Here is a 22465-nt window from a genome sequence, read left to right as displayed (position 1 = left end):
ATGAAAATGACCACAACTATGAAACTGGGTATCACCCATCTAAGCAGTAATAAACACACTAAGGTCCACCAACCTGTTACTGACCCAAAGTTTAGCTGATCTGCATCAACATGTCCAGCCTTTACAACAATCTCTGTGAAGGACATCATGTTCCACTTTCTTCAAAGAGGCAATATGAACCACAAATTCACTCTAACTTTTATGGTCTTTTATTAAGGAGTGCATAAGGACATCCTAATGGACTCTGTTGCTCCAATACGTCATGGGACACACTAGGTTCCATACTGACATGCAATGCTCAAACGCAGAAATTTACATCCTGTTGTTCAGCAGCACAAGAAAGGTAAGGAAAAGGCAGTACTGCATCATGTTCTGTACCATACCCAAACAACTTAACTGGTAGCAAAATCAACTGTCAATAAAAAAATTGAGAAAAACCTAAGAAGATCGTTTGTGGGAGCACTATAATGATCTGGAGCACACTAAAATCTATCTGATAATCCCATGCAGGGTTAAAGTACAAAGTAATTTTAATTACTAACAGCTTGTTAGCTGAAACAAGAGTTTCGGTCAAACAAGTCCCCCTGTACTTGGCACTGGTGAGGCCGCACCTGGAATACTGTGTCCAGTTTTGGGCCCCTCAATACAAGAAAGACATTGAGGTGCTGGAGTGTGTCCAGAGAAGGGCAACAAAGCTGGTGAAGGGTCTGGAGCACAGGTTCCTATGAGGAGCGGCTGAGGGAACTGGGGCGATTAGGCTGGAGAAGAGGAGGCTGAGGGGAGACCTTATCGCTCTCTACAACTGCCTGAAAGGAGCTTCTAGCGAGGTGGTGGCCGGTCTCTTCTCCCAAGTAACAAGCGATAGGACAAGAGGAAATGGCCTCAAGCTGCATCAGGGAAGGTTTAGGTTGGATATTAGGAAAAATTTCTTCACAGAAAGAGTGGTCAAGCATTGGAACAGGCTGCCCAGAGAGGTGGAGTCATCATACCTGGAGTTATTCAAAAAACGGGTAGACGTGGCACTTGGGGACATGGTTTAGTGGGCATGGTGGTGTTGGGTTGATGGTTGGACTGATGATCTTACAGGTCCTTTCCAACCTTAATGATTCCTAGTTTTACTTCATTAAAAAATAATCCAGCCACCAAGCCAGGAATATGAAATTAATTATCACTTGACCCTTAATTGATTTAGTAGTGGACTTGGTAATATTAGGTTAATGGTTGGACTGGATGATCTTAAAGGTCTTTTCCAACCTAAACGATTCTATGATTCTATGAGTACTCTGACAAAGCATACAGAACCCACTAATGTAACGCATTATTTACTGTCTGACCACTGTCCTCATTTTATGTAATGCCTGATTACAAGACCTGTTTAGGTTTCCCAGCATTGTTACAATGATTTTATATCTTAGGGACCGGTACAAAAGTAGCCACAGCTAATAAGCCTCCATTAAAGAAAAGTCTCCAAAAGCATATGGAGTTTCAGGAGAGATTTCTACATCTTTCCTTACTTCTGCACTTCAGAAAAACCAGACCACAGATCACAAAAAATAACCCAAAACACAATTTCAAAGCAAGCTTGAAAATCAGAGGTAGACAACAAGATCCTTTTTCCCTGCTATATTTTCCTTTGGTATGGCTTCTCAGAAAGTTTTGTACCCTTTTTTTTTTTTTAAACAGGCCAAGGACTGCTATCACTTAAAAGCGCAATTACTTCTAATTTTCTATTTTTTTTAACTTCTTTTCCATCATCTTTTTCCTCATTCATTTCATCTTCCTCCTGCTAATCTCTCTCCTGTTTCTTCTGCCTAACCATCTATCTGTCTTTGGTGTTGGTACTGGCAAATAAAATAGAGTAGAATTGCTTAATTTGTGAAGATGTTCACAACTCATTCCAGAGGACAAGGGAAAGAAAGAAAGGGTATTATCTTCCTTGCACATTCTATTGCAATCAAACCTATGCTAGACTTCAACAGCAGTACTGAGGAATGTTAAAAAAAAAATTTTAACAGGTTCGTGCAAAAACCACTGATAATGCCTATTTCCTCATGTTCCACAACCTTCAGCAAAAGTATTAACTTGTGAAAAATCTGTTTTCTATCCATAGAAATATTTTTAAATAAAAATATTACTTTTTTCCTCTTCATATGATCCTCCAGAGCTGCTGCTGTAGCGAGATTCTAGTCTGTGGTGCTGGCGGTTTAAGTTACTGTTCAACCCGCTGTAGATGTCTAGATGTACGTAACTGTAGGAACAAATAAAACAGCATTAGTAACTGTCATTCTGTGACAAAAAGTAATCAGGGTCTCTCAGTAAAACTGTATTTCAGCAAAGGTATTACGCAAAAATATTTCATCTTACAAGGACAATCAATATGATGCCAAAGTATCTCAGCTGCCTAAGACTCACGCCCTGTAGCAATGCTAGATAAGGGGATTCAAGGAGATAACCCACTATAAATTATATTTCTGTTAGATCATTTTCATTAACTTTTAATTACATTAAAATATTTGTCATCATTATACATAAGTAAGTTCTTCTCACTCTTGAGCAAAATAATGAAATCCCTATTTGATCTGGCACAGACATATACATATACACAGAGACCAAGAGCCTAACTTGCTAATCTGATAAACTATAAAGAAATCAGAGAAATGAGAGTGCTAAAAGCTCAATTTCCAAGCTGTTTTTACATAAGTTTCTAAAATTCGCTCCTCCTGCGAAGTCCAAGACGTACATGGTCTATCTTACCAAAGAGCATACACCCTGGAGAGGTGTGAGACAACCCTACAGCATATGCCAAAACTTGCAGAGACTTTCAAAACATTACTTTACCAGTTTCTTCAGCTCCAGCCCCCCTAGCAGCCAAATACTTGTCTGTGCCTTGCTAGGCTGAATTCTGAATGACACCTCAGATTCCACAGTCTTCTGTGATTTATTTTCACAAAGCCACCCCCCCATTTAATTGAAGTATTGGGGTTGTCTCTATCAATATATTTACTAATCTAACTACATTGACATAATTATCCTAGGGAAGGAAAAAAGTGTCCAACTGGGAAATTATATTAGAAACATAATTACTAAGGCTTTCAGACAAGTTGTCACAAAATAAACTGGTTTGTGAATTTACCACACCGTAGCTACTCTACAGTAACGGCATGTGTGCACTTTTTTCTGTGCACACTTTTTCTCATGCTAATTATGGAATCCCTACTCCCTTTTCACTTTAAGGTTAGCTATCTCATATTTAACACAAAATGAGAGCATGCTCACAGTCAGTTACGGCTGAGCTCTGAGCCTACACCCCAACTAAGTCCACGTCAGCTGTTTGCTTTCCACCACCCTCGCACCAGTACCGCTGTCTGGCAAATTTCTCCAAATGATTGTTCTCAAGAAGCTCAAAAAATAGGGAGGCAGGCATCTGTTTTAAGCCAGCTGGAAGGAATCTTGCCTCAGATACCGGCATCCAAATACCCTAACTGGGAGAATAAACTAGCTTTCAACACATGGGCACTGTTGTTCTCTAGTGAGCTAGGAAACCAATTTGCGAATTGGCTGCATTACTGAACTAATAACATTTACCCTTGATGTGTCCATATCCATCTGCAGTATAATGTCTCTTAGGCAGGCATATACAGTCCAGTGTAACAGTAGCTAATTTAGGCATCAATAACAATATCGCCATAGCAATACAAAGCCTGACCTGGATCGGTCCCTTAATTTATTCAGTTTCCTCTACAGCTTTTTGAGTTCAAATTACAATTGACGCTGCTACTGTTAATCCCAAATAGTATTGCTGGTTTGTTGCTTAAATCTTATAAAACTTACATTTATATATTTCCTGCAATGTAGACATACCTGGAGCCATTGAGATGCAAGTATTTATAGTACCTACCAGGCATTCCTGTAATTCAATTAATAACTGCTCTTTGAGGAGATACTTACTTCTCTTCAATATTATCCTTTATATGTTTACTGTCAGGGTTGCCATCTGTGGGAGCTACCATTGTATTGCTACTAGAAGTGGTACCTGTGAATTATGGACCAAAAAAAAAAAAAAAAAAAAAAAAGAAAAGCAGTCTTAAGCACTACACGACAACCCTTATTTACTTGTCCATGCCAAGAGCTCTAACCAGGTTTACACTACAGCAACTGGCACAAATACAAACTGAGCCATAGAAATTACTTTCACATGCAAGAAAAAAATTGTTGTTTAGACTAAAAGATTCTGAGCTGCTACCATAATTTCACTAACTGGAAAAAAACCCAAAAGAATCCATTCCAGGAATCTCCGAGTCTTCAATGTAAGTTAAGTAGAAAGGCTTGTTTTTGAAGCAGGACCTAGAGAACTATTTCTGTCTCTCCTGTATGCTATACCTCATAGTAATCTGTAAAATGTAGCTGGACTTCGGTATGCAGCTAATTCAAACCACAAACAGATTAGGGATTAAGACCTAACTAAGCCTGCAGTGAACCTTGTATCAATTTACTTCTAAGAGAAACTTGCAAGCATCACACTGAGTAGACAACCACAATCGGAAATAATTTTGCACCCTCCCCACAGATTTTGCTGCTCTCAATTACACTTAAGTGCAAAAGCCCCATAATTTTTTTTCATACTTTTTAAACACTTTCATGAACAAGTGCCAATGCATCCACCTTGTGATCCAGATAATCCCTACGTGATAGGTCCAGGCTGCTTCGTAACATTGACAGCTTTGCAGCACAAAAGCCAAGTCCTTGCTTAGATACCCTCCCATCCATGTCTTTTGTGGCTTACTTTGAAAGATGCTTCACCAAACCCAGACAGCTTTTCCCCACATTTCTCAGCATGTTCTTTGACTGAAGCATGGGGTAGACACTTTCTGTATTTTCAGTGGGGTTTTTTTTGATGATCGATCTATTGTTAATTTTTAACTATTTCTAAATAAATTCTCCTAAGTAAGTTCACTTAAATCCTCTTGAATAAATTCCTACGGATGCAGCTTGTGTCTATAACAGAACTTAAAATGTAACAACTTACATGGATTTAAAATTATATAAATTTTCCCAGTTGTTTGACTGAATTGACATAAAAGTGATATAGTGAGGGTAAACAGTGCAAGATCTGAACATAAACAAAGTCTAACACATATATTAATACAAACCTGTTCCTTTTGAACCTATCAGATGTTCTTTAATAAGAACTCTGGGTACACCAAAAACTGCAAATCTTGTAAAACAAACTTTGTACCTTAATTTATTTTTAGAAAAAGAACATTGTAATCCTATTGAATATTTACAGGTGAACTCCAATATTATAACTGATTGATAATAGCACGTTTATCATTGAAAACAATAAAAGTTTAAGTAAATGAATTCTCACCTGAAGTGACAGAGGGGATTTTGTAACTGGAAGTAATGCGGTAATATGGTGGATTATCCATATGGGTGACTCCTGAACTGACAGGATCTGTAAGCTGAAGTTCACTCACCAGCTCTTCTAGTAGTTGCATTGTTTTATCTCTACCCAAATAAACAATGACTTTCTTTACCTGCCATCAAAAACAAGTATATGTATATAAAATAGTATGTACATAAATAAAATTCTTATTGCAGTGACTTGATTTAAAAAAGAAAGGAAAGTAAGAGATATGAATACTGCAACTTGTTAGAATCAGTATCTACCTGCACTGCAGGTGAGGATACCTGAAACTTACTCTAGTTCTAAAAGCAAACAAAATTGCTTTCACAGCTGTCAATAGCAGCAAGCACCAGAAACGTATCACAGCAGTAAGAAAGTAAGCCTTCTGAGTTCAATGACAGTTATTTAAGAAGCAAAGATTTTCTTACAAAGGTTTTAGCAACACCTGGGACCAACACTGGAGCGAACATATTCTGATATAATTTCTTTTTGATACTCCACAGTTGTGTTCTACATTAATTCTTTTCCAGGAGGTATCATATTTTTCCTCATGCTATTCTGCAGTGCTCTCACATATACTTTGACAAAAAATAAAATTGGTTTTGAGGGGGCTTGGGGTAGGCTTTTTTTTGTTTAAATACTTGGTCATGTGAGAATAATCACACTGTCCCTACATGGTGTGACAGGTGCTTTATTTTACTATACTATCTGTCTGCTTTTTAGGACTATCCTAAAGTACAGCATGGGAAAAACCATTTAATTCCCAAAATGCTCGAGGCTTTTATATACTCTGATTAGAATAAACACCTAATTATAGCAGTATTTTATTAAGCATATAGCAATTCAGGATTCTCCACTACATCTTACTACAGCAAAATAATCCTGGTCACTACTAAGCAGCAGCAGATGGCTGCTAGTCAGTGATTACTCTAGACATCACTAAGTTCCTATTTTTTCTCCTGACATTTTCTTGAGTCATTGCTGCTCAACGATTTATTTCCATCCTTTTGAGAGAACTCAAAGATGAACAGTAAGCAAGTGATCCAGGGTGTTCGACTCATGGAATTACTTTGTCACCTTGTTCAAATCGTACACGCAAAGATTTTGGGCTGCAACATTAAGCTAGATTTCTTGATTTGCCAACAAAAACAATTACCAATCAATGAAGAACTTAAGCTGTCCTTAGTGAGAACTCAATAATATTACTGACTTATGATTGTTTACTTCATATCTAGTTTTTTTGACTATTAGCAAAACCTAGAATAATTTTCTAATGAAAATACTACTTATGAAACTATCTTAATTCTTCCTACAGAACAGAGACGAACTGCTGCAGTAGATTTGTGTTTTACGATGGAAAGTTGTTCAGTGTATACTCCTAATAAAATTAATTTAGCAATCAAACACTTAAGTTTCATTTTTATGACAAAAGAACCAAAAAAATGCCAAGACAGATGTCGTCATTTGAATAAAACTTTTTTATGATTTAATCACTAAATAAGATCTATGGTCCATCTAGTATACCCTGAATTTTGACAGCTCATAACTGATAAGATGGCTAGTGGACTGTTTCAGACTTACCACCCTGAGTAAATTGCAATAGTCAGTAAGTTTTCTTAAGGAAGCCTCAGCTATCTGTAAGGCGCAATGTTCTTTCTGGTTTATTTACTTTTTCAAGCCCATTCCATGAATGCTGGGTTTAAGTGAAACTGATCCTGAAATTTTGACACAGATGTCCAAAGTAACTCAAACAAAAGAACTGAATTTGGTTTGTTCGTAGTATGTAGTGGTCAGAAAATATGGGGTGGCACTGTTATGTGGTCGGAGATTTTGATACTAGAAATCCTACCTCACATTTTTTCTTTGATCACCTTTGCTGCTAGACACACAACTGATTTTTAAAATATCAATAGCGCTAAGGAGAGACATATTACATACTCACATAAGGCAAAAGGCTGGGTTCACTGTTCACTCCACAGATACTGATCAAGAAGTGCAAAATTATTTTCAGATTCTTTGGCCAGCTATCTGCCAAAGTAGTCCAGACATTTTCTATCTCTGACCAAGCCACTTCATCACCATACTAGAAAACAAAATAAATATGTCTCCTGAAAACTCCAGTAGAAAACATTTTATTTGAAAGTGATCTATATTGACCAAGGAGGACTGGCTCTAGAAAAAGGAGACATGAATCCTGTAAGAAGCTGTTACCTTTTTAACATTCTAGAATGAAGCTTTCACATATATTCATTTTTATAGACAAATTCTGGAAATATCTATTTTCTTTTATAGCTATAAATACATATTTAAAGATATACCTAAACATATTTGTACATATTATATATTCTATTTATATATGATATATGCTTTTATACGTAAGTATACAAATATTTATTTATATGTGAATTTATTTCTCTTTTTATATATTCATTTATACATAAATACAAAAAAATCTATCTAAATTTAGCAGATACCCAGTCTCCCAGTTGCTGACAATCCTGAATAAAATTAACATGGACCACAGGCTGTCAAGAGTTTTTAATTTGTAGCTTAAAACATGTTCTCTCATCAGCAGGATTCAAAGATATCAAGAATTGGCAGGAGCACTTCGCGTGACCAATACTTTTTCTCTGTTGGCAATAGCTATCACAGGAAGGAGGAGGGTCTATCAGCCTCTGGCAACAAGATCAGTTCCAAAACTCCACTTTGAGCTCATAGGTATACAGGCAACTTGGTATTATCTATCCAGCTAGACATCCATATTGCAAAACAACAGTTATATACTGTTACTATATATAACAAGTACCGTAACATCTATATTACATATTATGTGTTTCTTGTAATACCTCAAAACTATATGGTATTGTTTGGGTGTACATAAGCAACTCAACAAGTATGAACAACTGCTCTTGAAAGTTTGGTAACACAGTATCTCTGAACAGTATTTTCTTGCACTCTAAACACAACAGTCCACTGGAACAAGATGGAACACTTAAGCAATTACTTTTACCTTTGCAGTCATATACATCAGATTGTTCAGAACCATGGCTGTAGCCTGTGGTGATCCCCAGCCTTCTCCTCGTAGCCATCGTCTACTGTTCACCATTATTTCTCTGTCTTTCAAAGAATCTTCCTCATCTTCATCTTGCCGACGAATAGTTGGCAAAGGTTTCAAGTCTACCAACTCAATATTGTTCATCCATGGCAGCAGATAATGCAGCATCACCTGTCTCCCAGCTGGGTGAGCCGTTTGGATTCTCTGACTTACTTCTGTTATTTAAAAATTAGGTACATACATGAATTGCAAATCAATAATGAGAACTATTTTGGTAATAACAACAACCACCATGAGCCCAGTAGACCATACTGATATAAAGTAATGCTGATACAAACATAATTTTTTTGTCTAGCTGGCTAGTGCTATTTCATAATGATAAAGTCCGCAGTCTTCAGTAGAGCTAATTGAAGACACTGCTGACAAGCAGTAAGTTGAAGAAACCATATTAGCAAATGTGTATATATATATTACTCTAATTGGAGGAGGTAAATGAAAACCTAGAGCATGTAAAAATGTACCAACTTTGGCAAAAAAGCACTTAAAATTTTATCTTCCTCATATTAGTCCTAGGAGATTTTTTTAACTGATGTGAGATGTTATTATTCTGCAATTTTTTAAAAATGCTATGGAATAATATTTTTAAGGAATCTACAGTAAATAAGAAAACACTAGAAAGAACAATAGAAGAATAATTTTTAAATCCAGTTGTAAATTATTTCTCTAATGTGACTTCATGGCTACTAGAAAGTCAGTATAAGTATCTTTGATTCATGATTCTTGAATACATTTCAAATACAAGTAAACAAAAATTGTCACTCAGTAAATTACATTTTCTCCATTCATTATGATGATGTTATCTTGTTGTCCTGATTTTAGTGAATTACATATAGATTAATTACTGAAAAATAAGAATTACACGCTTTGTACAATGCTTTTGAACCGATGAAGTTTTTTGTTTTGTTTTAAAACCGTACCTGAGAAGATAGCAAGTGTTAGTTCAGGATAAGTCCTTGCTAATTCTTCTGACAGTTGATAATAGGACACAGAATACAGATGTGGTAATGGAGAAGGCTGACCCAAAACCCCATCCGTCCGCTGAACTTCCAGTTTGTGAGCATAACGGAACATCTTTGGTTCCAAGATCTACAACAGTAATGTTCAGAATTTGAAGCCAAGTACAGAGCTACAATGGAAATCTTTATATAAAATCACCTTTTAAGTTTCTGTATCTACTCTCATTTAATGTTTCCTATCTATGCAGATATCCATACATCTGCACTGTGGTAATTTCATAGAAGACTAGCTAAGACTCACTCCACTTGATGAGTTTCCAGCAATAAATTTCAGAAATCTGCCATCACAAAATACCTCATTAAATATAAATTCCTCTATAACAAAATATGAAATACTATTGAACACTTGTATTCCCAAACAATACCAATTTCTGCTCATCTATGAGACATGGATAGGAGCAATGTAATCTTTGATGTGGCAGAGATGCAGCAGGAGGCTAAAGCAGTTTGATACTTTAAAAGTCAGTTTTGGCTGATCCTAAGCAGTGGTGTTCACTTGAGGAGAAAGATGGGGCTGAAAGGGAGGATGGTGCGAGTGCTGACATATCAATAGGGGTGTGACTTCAGCGAGGGCTTTACTGTTGCATTTACCTGACAACAAAAACCTTTGAAAAAACCTCAAAGGCTTGTGGTCTGAGCCACAAGCAGCACGGATTTATTTATTTATTTATTTTTAAACACTAATGCTGCCTGTAAGATTAAGCTTACCCCTAAATGACCTCGGAAAGGAATATACAAAAGTAAATTAAATGGCTAACAAGATTTTCACTATCATCTCTCTACACAGATGGATGAAAAAAGGTTTGGTATTAATGCAAAAATCAGAAAACTGACTGCTATCCCAGCAGACACAGTAATGGGACAGGAAGCAATATACTTCTCTCTGAGGTGCTTTTGGACAAATGGAGCTATATACCACTCTGTTTCAGGGCCAAACCAAAAGAATCTTCATTTAGGTTTTGTCTCTTGAAAAAGCAGATATTATGAAAATACAAGTCTTAAGTGCTTAGTTCATGAAAACAGACACACTTCCACTGAAGTCTGTTTGTGCCAAGTAAAGATTTGGCCTAACTATGCACTAAAATAGAGAAGAAAATTTGTATTTCATTACTGAAGGGACAACCAAATAACAACAGGTTGTTTTTTTTTTTTTTAAATGCACAGGGACAATTCTTATTTTAAAAGGAAAAAAAAAAATTAGCTTACAAACCTGTAATAGTTGCATAGCAACTTCATAGATAGCCCTAGTAGAATCAGCTGCTTTAAATAGTATCAGATTCAGGAGGGTCACTGTATCACACTGGTAATCCCTAGGAAAAAATTGCAAATGCGAACTAAGTAAAATTACATTTGGCTTTTTAAAATTTTAATTTATTAAAGATTAATTTACTGGGTATATGGTATGGCATAATATAAAAATTTTGCAAAGTTTCTCTAATAACACATACGCACAAAACAGGGGTGATCCTTTCTCTTTGGGGGAGGAAAATACCCAGTTCTACACGAAAGCATGCTTTGAAAATGAAAGTTTAAAGTTTTGAAAAATGCTGTAGTACCTGTTTTGGAACACGCTGGCTATGGCTTTAAAACAGCCAGCTGCTACCCGCTTGGAACCTGTGTAACACCGGTCTACGGCCCAGTACATGAGGTTACTCTGGTCAGGATTGAGTTCTAAGAGCAACATGACTGCCTCACAGCCCAGCTGATGAACCTGTATTCCAGAAAAGAACCAATATCTATTTATAAATATAGAAAAAAGACCAACTTACAAAAATGGCATAAAATAGGGAAACAGATATTTAATTTAAAAAAACCCAAAACAACGTAACTGCAATACACAAAATTTGTTCCATGTAAAAATAATGAGACAACAGCTTGAAATAACAACAGGTAATTCTGTCAAACTGTTTAATGTTCAACTTGCACACACAGTCATAAATTATTGAAGCAAATAACTAGATAGCTCTACTGACTTTTTTCTTCCCTGGGTTCTAAGGTGACCTTGAGCTATTTACTGTATTCTCTTACTACAAGCTGAACAATGACCTGAAAGCATTAGGTACAGAAAAGCACTTAAACATATGCAGGAATTCCAATGGGATACAAGGGATAGATCTACACAGAGACTTGCACGTTCTCTTGAATCAAAGTAGCGCACTGGAGCTGTATTTTTATGTAGTCATAGTATTAGTGCAATGGAGGCCCTATCTTTTAAATCTAAAGCTTGCCTTACTGTTTAGATGTAAAGCTTAGTCTTTGTAACTCTGGAGGACCCCCAGTGGACTCTACACTCCAAAATTCACGTTCAAAATCTCATCTCCTTTAAATTTCTAAAAGATCTGCTTATTACTACACCTTAACTTAGCTGATTAGTTTATGAACGATACACAAAGTTTGACTCCTAGGCCTTTCCTCTTCCGTTCTATTTTGTCTGTTCTTAGAATGTGATTAGGGACTGCCTTCCTCAGCAGGGTGAATACACATATTAAGGACAGTGCAAAAATATGCACTACTAAAACAGCTTTGAGCTTAAGCCACTCTAAAGCATTTAGGCCAATCTCACCACAAAACTCATTAAAGCATGTGCTGAAGGCACCGATAACTGCAAACCAATGTTGACCTTGTCTGTATTACCTTTTTGTCTTGTGAATCCAAAATATTATCCAGCCATTTGTATAAATAGCCATCAGATGAGAGCCCAACGTTATCTGCAACAGGGCCACAACACAGTACAGCAGACATAGCCTTTAGAAAGTAATTGAAAAACACTACATTTTAATAATGCAGACACAGGAAGTGCTTTTACCAAGTCCATTAAAATATCAGAAAACTAACTCATATTCAGTCAAGGGAGGAAGACCAAGGCTAATAAAAAACTATTTAACATCTTATTCAAGAAATTATCAAATCATATTTTTCCTCAACTCCCAAATACAAGGAACTGTCAGTATGGAAATGCTGACATATGTAAGAGTTAATATGTCAGCTTGATTGTTAGTGTACTTTTACATGAAAGCCTTTCTCCTTAGGCAACCGAGGACTAAAGTCACAGGAAGTGAACATTTAGTAGTAATTTTAAGAAATTCCTATAGCAAGTGTGACAGTTTACAGTACGGAAAAAGCCAAACTGTCATAAATTTACATGTCAGCAGAAGAGAAAAAGAACTAAGTCATGAATGGCAACAAGGATGCGGAAACCGCATCCAAAAAGCTCAAATGTTAAATTTGCATTAGAAAAGTCAACATAACGATCTATTTCCAAAATTCAAAAAGTGCTAAAGTACCTTTAATGCACAGTATTGGTGTCTGTTTATTCGCATGTTCCTATCACTGTATCTGTCCAGGGGAGTAAACATGATACTAAAAGGACCTGCCCAATGACTGAACAACATAAATAGACTGTGGCGTAGACTCTGCTGTGGAAAGACACTTCTTCTCTGGTGTACTGTAAGAAAAGCACAGTTAGACATACTCCTCTTGTCATTCTTTAAAATGAAGTATGTAAAACAGACCCAAACAAAGAATATGAAAGGAAAAAACAATGTAAAGACACATTATTTCAACATCATAATAGCTGGATGTAGTTTTACTATTGTCCTGTTTAATGCCATTAGTGTGCAAGAATAACCTCTTTATTAGTCTAGAAAATTTAAATGCATTGCCAATCAACAAGACTTTTGTTAAATAAGAAAATTACTTGTAGGCTTCCAAACAGTACCAAAAATCCCTCTTAAAAACTCATGCTGCTAAAGTTACACACAAAACTGATGGCATAAATTATTTTTATGAAAGTATTCTGAAACTTCAGAGAAAAAGTGGGGTTTTTTTGTTTAGTTTTTGTTTGGTTTTGTTGGGTTTTTTTAAATGTGCTGCCCATTAAAGACAGTCATCAAAAGTTATTAAAGCTTTTTTACATACCTGGAACATTTTGAATGATATTTGCCACTAAGGCACTAAAATGGCATCGGATATCTTTCAATGTATCAGAATCCTTTTCATTTTCTGCTTCTAGGAGTTGTCTTGTTAGATCAACATACTCAAGTAAAGTGTTGTTGAGGGAATGTGTTTCATTATCAAGGCCACCACTTGCACTTAAAAATAATTTAAAAAAAAATCAAATAGTATGATAAGTACATACAACAATTTTTGAAAACAATTCTGATTTTTTTCTCTTTGAAAAAACCTACAACCTCATCACTGCAAATATTTCATTTAAAGTAATTTCTTCACCCAGCTTCTATTTCGGTGTTAAATAAAAAGCTCCAGTGGAAGCAAACTAATAATCAAGCCTCACTATCAGAACTCACTCACCCTTCCACGGCATTAGTTCTTACACTGGGGACAAGTGTTAAACATAATAATTAAAAACCCCAACCAACCCCCTCCCTCAAACCCACACAATTTATAAACCAGAAAAAAAAATTACTACTGCTTGACTATAGACATCTATATTACATACTAATTTGTGGGAGTCAGTCAAGATGTTCAGTACTTCATGACATACTATTGACTATTAGTAGATGAAAGCAATTTATTCATTTTATGTATTCATTTCCCATCTTCATTGCTATAGCATCTGACTAGATGTCACTAGTAAACTAAATAAGGAGATTAAAGACTGCCTGTGATTCAAACCTGCCCTCCTTTGAAAAACAACTGTTAGAAGGGTGATTCCTTTCCTCTCAGCTCCCTCCACCATCTTTCCACATTTGTACTGAAGACAACTCAAAAGCATGCCTTGCACACCAAAGGCAAGATAAGGAGTTTTATGGTAGCCCTTAATTGCTTGCTAGCTACCACCATAGAGTCAGAGTGGCCTGAGAGAGGAAAGCCGACAAAGTTCCAAGGTACAAACTGTGGTTAGGAGATGTTTCACATATGCTAATTAAACATATTTAAATGTATAATAAAATATATTATGTATATAATGTTAATAATTTAAACACAGTGAGTACCTTAAAAGATAAGAAGGGAGAATACAATTTTAACGGCTGCGCTCTGAAAAATCAGCATGCCAAAAGGAAGAAAGGCATTTTAGCAATGCTTCTGAGGCAACATTCTGAAATATTACTGTAGTAGCTTGCTTAAAGATTGAGAATTTCACACTGATTAGCAATGGCTAAGGTTGCCAAATAAACATTTAAGTATCATTGCCTAACAGAATGGGAGGAGCTAGCCCAACCATCTCCTAGCCTGCTTGCTCTTATACAGTTCCGCCTGTATAGAAAAAAAAATGGCATACGCCAGAATTTTAAGTCTTTTTTCAAAGTGTCCCTACACAAGTAGGGTAAACTGAGAAAAAAACCCAACCCAGTTAACATTCCGCCCCCTTCAGAAAGAAAGGTCCACTATTAATGAGCAGTAGCCTTCTCCGCATAGGACATGCTGACTAGCATCAGGACTCCAGGTGAGGAAGAATTCCAGACTGATTACAGAATAGTTGTACCTTGTGTTTTCTGATTCACGTAACTGGTGTGATGTTTGAACACACACAAACAAAAAGGAACATGACACACTGCCTGTTCAAAGCAATGTCCTGGGGAATAGTAGCATTTTAAATAAAACACAGACCACTGTGACAAAAAGCACGGGGGAGGGAGGTATTAGAAAGACAGCAAAATTCCAAGTTTTATAAAACCATGTCTATTTATTTAGTGGTATACTAAAACTCATTAGAAGAATTTGCATGCTTGTTATACTGGGTCATAAGAATACTAGTGACTTAATTCAGAAGCACAAACAACATTTTCTCATCAGTGCTGCCCCTACCTGTGACTAATGACACCAGCATCTGCCAACAGTTCAAATATTCGTACTAGTTGTACTCGTAAAATATCTCGACGCCTGCGCCGTTTCATGTTCTATTCAACAGAGGAAACACAAAATTAAATGAAGCCAAGGAAAACTAAGTATAAAACCAGTGTGGTATATAAAAGCATTATTATATATGTACTACAACTGGCATCAATTATCAGGTGCCAACCTCTTAAGATGAGTTCCCAAAATTGCTAGCAATTTTAATAGACCAGACAATGAACAAAATTCTCCCTGTTGCAACTCCAAGATGTACTAGGTTTGTTATTACATGTATTATCAAAATAATATGTTTTTTATCAATCTCCTGTTGCAAAGTGCAACATAGAAAACAATGAACTGAAGTACAAATGCCAATCTTTCTACGTATTTTCATGCAAGACTGACAAAACACACTATGGCCCAGTAACATTTTGAAACAGAAGTGATGTTCCTTTCCATCATCTGTACTTAATTACAAATTTGTTACTAATAAAAATATAACAGTTACCACAAAAAATACTGAGTAATCACCTCTGAGTTTGTGTCTCCAGAGATTATTATTTCTATGAATACCTACTGGGGCTTCTAAACCCTGCTGTAAAACATGCCCTGCATCAGACAATTTTACTCATAGCAGTCAATCAGGTGAACTTATAGTCTTTTTCATTTCAAAAAAATAAACAAAGTTGGTAGACAGTAGAACTCAAGTCTATGTCTTAGGTACTATTAATTGTGGGCGTGTTACTGATGATACAACAAAGTAACAACTGTGTAAAACTGCTTAGGTAAAAGGAATTAAAAGAACATGGAAAAGGTTACAGTAATTTTTTCATCATTTGAAACAAACCCTCTTCAATACAGGAATAATACAGAGCTCAAAAATGAACACAAAGATCTTCTAATGTAAACACCTCACAATTGTTTAAAAAAGTAACATCTCACATTTTTATCTGGTATACTGACAGTTTTTAGGTGCAGAAATTAAAGAACATAACTAACATTTCTTTACTACCATTTGTGAGAAGATAGTTAAAACTGTGTACTGATTATAGTGGAAAATATCTAATTACCTCTGGCCTTCTTTCAAGTGCTTCCTTAATTATAGGATGTAATTCTTCTATTAGTTCCCTGAATTAAAATAAAAGAATTAAAAGGATAAAAACAACCATTAAATTGAAATCTCAACTGAAAGATGTTTCACAGCAACTAGTGTAACAATACAACTTAAAACACCCTCAGGTTTTCCTTTTTTACCTGTAGCTTTCTGAAATAAATCACCATTTAAGAGAGATGTTTCCTAGAAAGGTATTTTCCTAATTTAAAGACAGACTACCAAATGTATGTCTTGATAATTACCACTAAATTTGCATTCACCAAGTATTATGGCGTATTTCTGTCACAGATTATTTTCATTTATTTTCATATTCGGGGTTTAACAAAGCCTTACGGTGCAAATAGATGCTATTAGGAAAAAAAAAAAAGACATTGGCACCTTATCATACAATGTTCGTTCAGTTGTCATGATGCATTTAGTTGTTAATAAAGATTGTTTCTTTAAGGCCAATAGCACTATGCTGACAGAAGTCAGACTAGTCTCTATGAAAAATGAAAAGCAACATGCTTTGATGCTGTAGTGACGTTTCCTATTTGTTCTGAAGCTCCATCGTCTTTATTACTACTCAGTTCCTTCTGCCAAACTGAGACTCTCTTACCACCCCAAAAAGAGGGCAGGGAAAGGGGAAGGAGATGAGTAGTATGGATCTATTTTGTAAAAACATATTGGTTTTACTTTAATATTTGTTAACATAGTAACTACTGCCTCCACTTTAGATTTGTTGGAGTGTGACACATTTTTCTACTTCCTGTGGTATTGTAATTCAGACATATAAAAAGTGTAAACCACTTCAAGTTTTCATGGTAAATGACTGACTCCTCTGCTACATCATTCAAAGGTCCTCCTTCAGAGAATGGGTCCAGCTGATCAGAAAGCTGCACAAACTTTTGTGGTGCACTCAATTACAAGAGACTTAAGCATGGTTAGGGATTGTTTTATACTTTCTTTCAAACGTAGAAAACACAGAAAGGGATTTGGAAGAAGCTTTTTTTGTGCTAAAACATAGTAAAGGGTCAGCTTCCAATGGACAGCAAGAGACACCTAGACAAGGTCATGAAATCAGTAACAGAAAACAAAAGAGAAAAAGAATATTCTAGCAAGTTTAAGTGGACTGCATATACATAAAATCTATAACGAAAAAAGCCCCCAAGTAAAACATACCAAGTGCAGAGCAACAGCGTTTAAAAAAAAACAAAACCGAAACAACAAATCAGTGGCGAGCTGCAATGGTGAAGGATGGGCTACAGCTAGCATCCGGTGCGAGTACACACATTGGACAGAGGAAAAAGCTTGTTATCAGAAACAAAATGTATAATTCAGAACAAAGAAATTGGAAGAGTGATGAGAATCAGATTTTTTTTTTTTTAATGTTTGCTGAATTAATTGTTTCTAATTTAGAAAACAAGGTTTTCTGATGAAATCCTTCTTGAAAGTGTTTTCTAGACTGGTAGAGCACAGTTATGATTTAAACTGTTCAGTAGATCTTCAGGGCCATGGGACAAAGACTTACTTTACTCCTGGTAGGAAAGTCAGATAATGATAAACAACTATCATTGAACATTATCAAAGGAGTAAAGCAGAATACTATAACTGAGGACTTGGCATTATGGTTTCAAATACGTCTTTGGCTCCTCATCTGCCATAATACGGGACCCAAGTGATTAGAGAGAGGCAGCATCTCATTCAAAATGAAGAGTGTTAGCAATCCCTGGTTTCTTCTGCAGAAGCAGAGTTGGTTGCTAGAGCATGGTACAACTTCATAACTCTCCATTAGAAGAGGCTGGCTGCTGTCAGAGAACATCTGATGCTGAGCACTGGCCTTCCCAGGAAGTTTCCTTTCCCTCAGCTGTTCTCCCTCTTCATCCATCCTCCATAAAGAGAGAGCTGTCAGTTGAGGACAGTGGCACAGAGATGCATTTTCAAACTCATGGCTTCCTGGCACAGAGATGCCTTTTCACCTCAGTGGATCTGTGCTACACATTGACCGTACAGTACATTAGGATCTGAAGAAAAGTAAATTTCAGTTGAGGTAGGAATGCCATGATGGCTAGATAGACCATTCTGAATTTGACAGTTATATAAAGACTTGTCATAGCAGGGCAACCAAAAGTTTTGGATTATGAGCTGAATCCAAATATGTTGAACATGTATGAAATTAAATTGACAGAGCAAGGGACTTGGCACAGATTTAATTCTGCTACAGTAGATCACAGTTATCAGCACCCAAACTAATCCACATAGACTTGTCATTGGCACAACATATGAGAAAGGTGTATTAGTTATGAAGCTATGGAAGTTCGCTCAGAGAAAAAAGAAAGGGGGGAAGAGGGATGCGCCACGAATTTCAGAAGCTTCAGCACTAGTCAGAAAACAGTTGTAACTGGTATTTTTTTCAGCTTGATCCAAAAATCTCTTTTTAGAACACAGTTGTTATTAATCTCCTACACAAAAAGAGCTCAGAAATGTGTTTGTTGGCAATACCAATAAGAATAGTTTAGTAACTCTTACAAACATGATGATAATTAACATTTCAAATGTTAACAGTCCACACAGTCTGTTCTTTCATGTAAGAGCAGCCTTTAATATCAATAAAAGGCAGCTGTTCATTGTTTCAACTAACTTCTTTTTCTTTATGCAGACATGACCTCTACATAAAATTATTTCAATCTCTAATAATCTGTATCACACCACTAAATGCTATGAAAGACAATGGTAATCAGTTTTCACAGCTTTTTAAAAATTCGTAACAGAAAAAAAAGCAAACCTTCTTTTTCTGATCTCTGATTCACCAGCTTTATAATCAATTAGCATAAAAACAAATGAAACACAACAGTTACCTAAAAGCTCCTGGGTTGGTCCTGCCAAGTCCCAGCACAAGGGATTCTGTAATTTCCATGCTCTCAGAGCGCATCATTGGAACTATGTGCTTAAACAGGGAGGAAGGGGATGGAATGCCAATGATCTAAGAAGACAACCAGAATAAAATAGAATGAAGTAGTTACAAACAATCAGGTTGTGTGACATTAAAACATCTGCTGTAATTTTACAGTCTTCTCACACTGATTAGCGACTTAAAATGATAAAAATGGTATTTTTGATCTTTGACATGGAAAAAGATTTTCTGAAATAGGAAAGTAGTATTAACTACTTCTCCATTCCTTGTATAATTGAATTTGCATTGGCAGGTGACAATGAATGGCTCAACACGATAAACAGACACTTTGCATGTTTATTGTATCTGCCCTCCTTAGGGAGAGGAAGCAGACTTTTGGTGTCCAACTCCTGAGACTCCACTGCAGCTCTCTTGGTAACAAACAAGTGGAATAGGCTGATTCTGCCAAAAATCTGCTGCACAGTCCATGAGTTATCTTCACCTCTACTGTCCCTTCTACAGGAAGCCGAAAAAGAAAAGAGCAAAAAGAAGCAAAGAAGAAGGAAAAAAACATCTGCAGGTGACATGAAGCAAGGCAGACAGAAAACTGTCTGTGGTTGGGAAATACACAACAAGATACATCGTGCCTGAATAGGTCACTGCTTCAGTCACTGAAGTGAGGGGCTATTTGCTCAGAATTGCAGAAGTCTACTGAAAGCAAAAAACTCCCTTAACGACAAACAGAACATTTCCTCATTACCACTAGATAAGACTTTGAGATTGGGTTAAGGTTTTCATGACATGATTAGATTGTGCGTTAAAAAATATAAGCAGAAAAGCCTCTACAGCACAGATTGGGAGAAGCGAACAAAAACACTATCCTAAACAAATGAAACACAAACGTATACTAAAACCTGTTTTCAGACAAACTACACAAGTTTCTAAGAATCATGATAGCCATTATAAACCTCAGGTGTTTCTACTTCCAATAACATGTTGCCTTATTTACAGTAAGTATTAGAAGAACCTACTCTTGAATCAATGCTATAACCACTGTCAGGAGTAGACGCCAGCGTCTCAGGAGGGGAACATCTCACAGAGCCTGTGGAGGTGGAGGAGTTTGAAGAAGATGCTGCACTGCAGCAAAGAATCAGATAGTTTCTCCAGAGCCCAATATAGGAGTCACTGCTTGTGGTAGTATTCACTTTCTTTGCATTGATAGGGCTGCTATTTTAAAAAAAAAAAAAAAAAAAAAAAAAAAAAAGCTCAGTATAGTGAATAAAGCTTACCACATTTCCCTGTTTTTCTACTGAATTTATTTTTCAATTATGTATATGCCATTGCTTGCAAAATTGTTAACACACTAACCTCTGAATAAATATTTCAGAATAGACCTGTACATCAATAATGTATGTTTTTACAGTCAAATCTGTTAAACTACAACATGGCCAAAACCATGAATTAATTCATCTTTACAGCAGATAACTTTTTTCCGGATAGAACTGCTTTAATTTTTTGTCATAGAAAGCTGAATTAAACCCTCAGAAAATACTAACAGTGCATATGTCACCTCACTGAAACATAATGACATTACAATGATGATAAATCTTGAAAGAATACTCAATATATTATATTGTAGTTACTTTAGAAATAAACTTACTTTATATCCACTTGTGGAGACAGCAGTTGGAGTCTGGTATAAGCAAACGTCCAAGCATAGCTTACAGCTGTTGGGCAGTGTTTTGGAAGATTTTCCTGTTTCATAAAACTTGATAGGCTTATAATCCATGGATCTTGGCCTTGAGTCACATGTGCAAATATCCATATATGTGATGGACTGACCACATCAAACTGGTGGCTGATTGGGGAGGAATTCCAGTCAGCCAGAGTTTGTAAATCTATTGAACTGGGACAGTACAGTAAAGTAGTCTGTGTGCATAAAAAAAGAGAACAAGGTAATATTTAATATCCATGTATATTAAATAACAAATTCTTCATTGTTAAATATCTAATAAGGTATTAGTGTCAAAACCACATTCGGAATAGACAGAACACATTACTTAATTTACAGGTTTTTTTTACAGAGGTTCTTAATGTAGACAGTTATATAAACATGCTGTTTGGGAAGGAACTGGATATTAGGAAATAGTAAATTCTAGAAAAAGGCCCTTTTGCTCATGATGACTTAATTCTTCCAAAAGATTCTGGACTCCAAAAGCCTTACTACTGAATTCCAACTTGTTTCCTAAACCTAAAATCAGAAGAGCTTCTCCTTGATACTATATGGAATTCAGTTGTTATTTACTAACAGTTATTAGAGCTTTCATCGTGGATAAAGGATGATAAGTTATTATAGCTTTCACATTGACTATGAGACACTGTATTGCTGCAGAAAAAGGCAGTGGTCTTTGCTTCAAAGAACTTCTAATCTATCAAGATGAGAAAAAACAGATATAGATATAGCTGTCTGCATGTATACGGTGGTTACAGGGACACACTATTGACCAGAAAGCGTACAATGGTGGTGCTAGCCTTACAACATCCCTCTAGTTTTTTGAGTTGGGTTTTTTTTGTTTGTTTGGTTGGGTTTTTTAAGGTGATAAATTTTTGATAAAGTCAGCGTGAACATAGTGACACTATCAGTTTAAAATACATACAATTTATTTGGGACAGTTTTGCAGAATTACCTCACCTTACATCCAAGTTAACATAATAACTCTCCTACCTGGTCAGCCCCAGTAAGATGTATGAAACTCTCCAGGATAGTAGCACTTACTCTGTCCATTACATCTATAGCCAACTCATCCTCACCCTACGAAAGACAAAACACAAGACATAAAAAGCCCAAAGAAAGTCAATAGAAAAGCAGTTTCATGAGGTAGTCACAAGAATGGGTCATCGACTCTTACCTTAGAAATTTCTAAAAGTGTGAACAAGGCCCTTATTTCTCTGAGAACGCTGACAGCTAATCTCCTGGTGGCAGGCCTTGTGCTGCAAAGGATGACCAAAGCAAAGCCTTCCACCACATGAAACACACTGGAATAAAGGGTCCTCTCCAGAGGAAGGGTATGGGCAGCCCCATTGGGTACACCACGCTAAGAAAAAGATCGCAGAAGTTAAGCAAATTAAGAAAAAAGTAAACACA

The 22465-nt window shown here is 36.2% G+C and overlaps 1 protein-coding gene across 6 annotated transcripts in view; it reads right to left on the bottom strand.

Annotated features, from left to right (window-relative positions):
- Window positions 1–22465, bottom strand: part of FRYL (FRY like transcription coactivator) — a 148319-nt gene that overhangs the window by 47867 nt on the left and 77987 nt on the right. For all 6 annotated transcript variants that reach the window (XM_075709549.1, XM_075709550.1, XM_075709551.1 and 3 more), the window contains 18 exons: window positions 22230–22415; window positions 22046–22132; window positions 20981–21249; window positions 20352–20547; window positions 19286–19410; window positions 16405–16462; window positions 15308–15399; window positions 13457–13629; window positions 12823–12983; window positions 12173–12283; window positions 11095–11249; window positions 10749–10848; window positions 9440–9608; window positions 8418–8677; window positions 7350–7490; window positions 5369–5537; window positions 3949–4033; window positions 2136–2248 (listed from right to left, as the gene is read on the bottom strand). In XM_075709549.1, the coding sequence (XP_075565664.1) occupies window positions 2136–2248; window positions 3949–4033; window positions 5369–5537; window positions 7350–7490; window positions 8418–8677; window positions 9440–9608; window positions 10749–10848; window positions 11095–11249; window positions 12173–12283; window positions 12823–12983; window positions 13457–13629; window positions 15308–15399; window positions 16405–16462; window positions 19286–19410; window positions 20352–20547; window positions 20981–21249; window positions 22046–22132; window positions 22230–22415 (2650 nt within the window). The remainder of the gene's footprint in view (window positions 1–2135; window positions 2249–3948; window positions 4034–5368; window positions 5538–7349; window positions 7491–8417; window positions 8678–9439; window positions 9609–10748; window positions 10849–11094; window positions 11250–12172; window positions 12284–12822; window positions 12984–13456; window positions 13630–15307; window positions 15400–16404; window positions 16463–19285; window positions 19411–20351; window positions 20548–20980; window positions 21250–22045; window positions 22133–22229; window positions 22416–22465) is intronic.

Source organism: Pelecanus crispus, chromosome 4 (assembly GCF_030463565.1).
Source record: "Pelecanus crispus isolate bPelCri1 chromosome 4, bPelCri1.pri, whole genome shotgun sequence".
Classification (NCBI taxonomy): domain Eukaryota; kingdom Metazoa; phylum Chordata; class Aves; order Pelecaniformes; family Pelecanidae; genus Pelecanus; species Pelecanus crispus.
The sequence above is the reverse complement of the archived record's forward strand: the minus strand, read 5'-3'. Positions and strand labels throughout refer to the sequence as shown.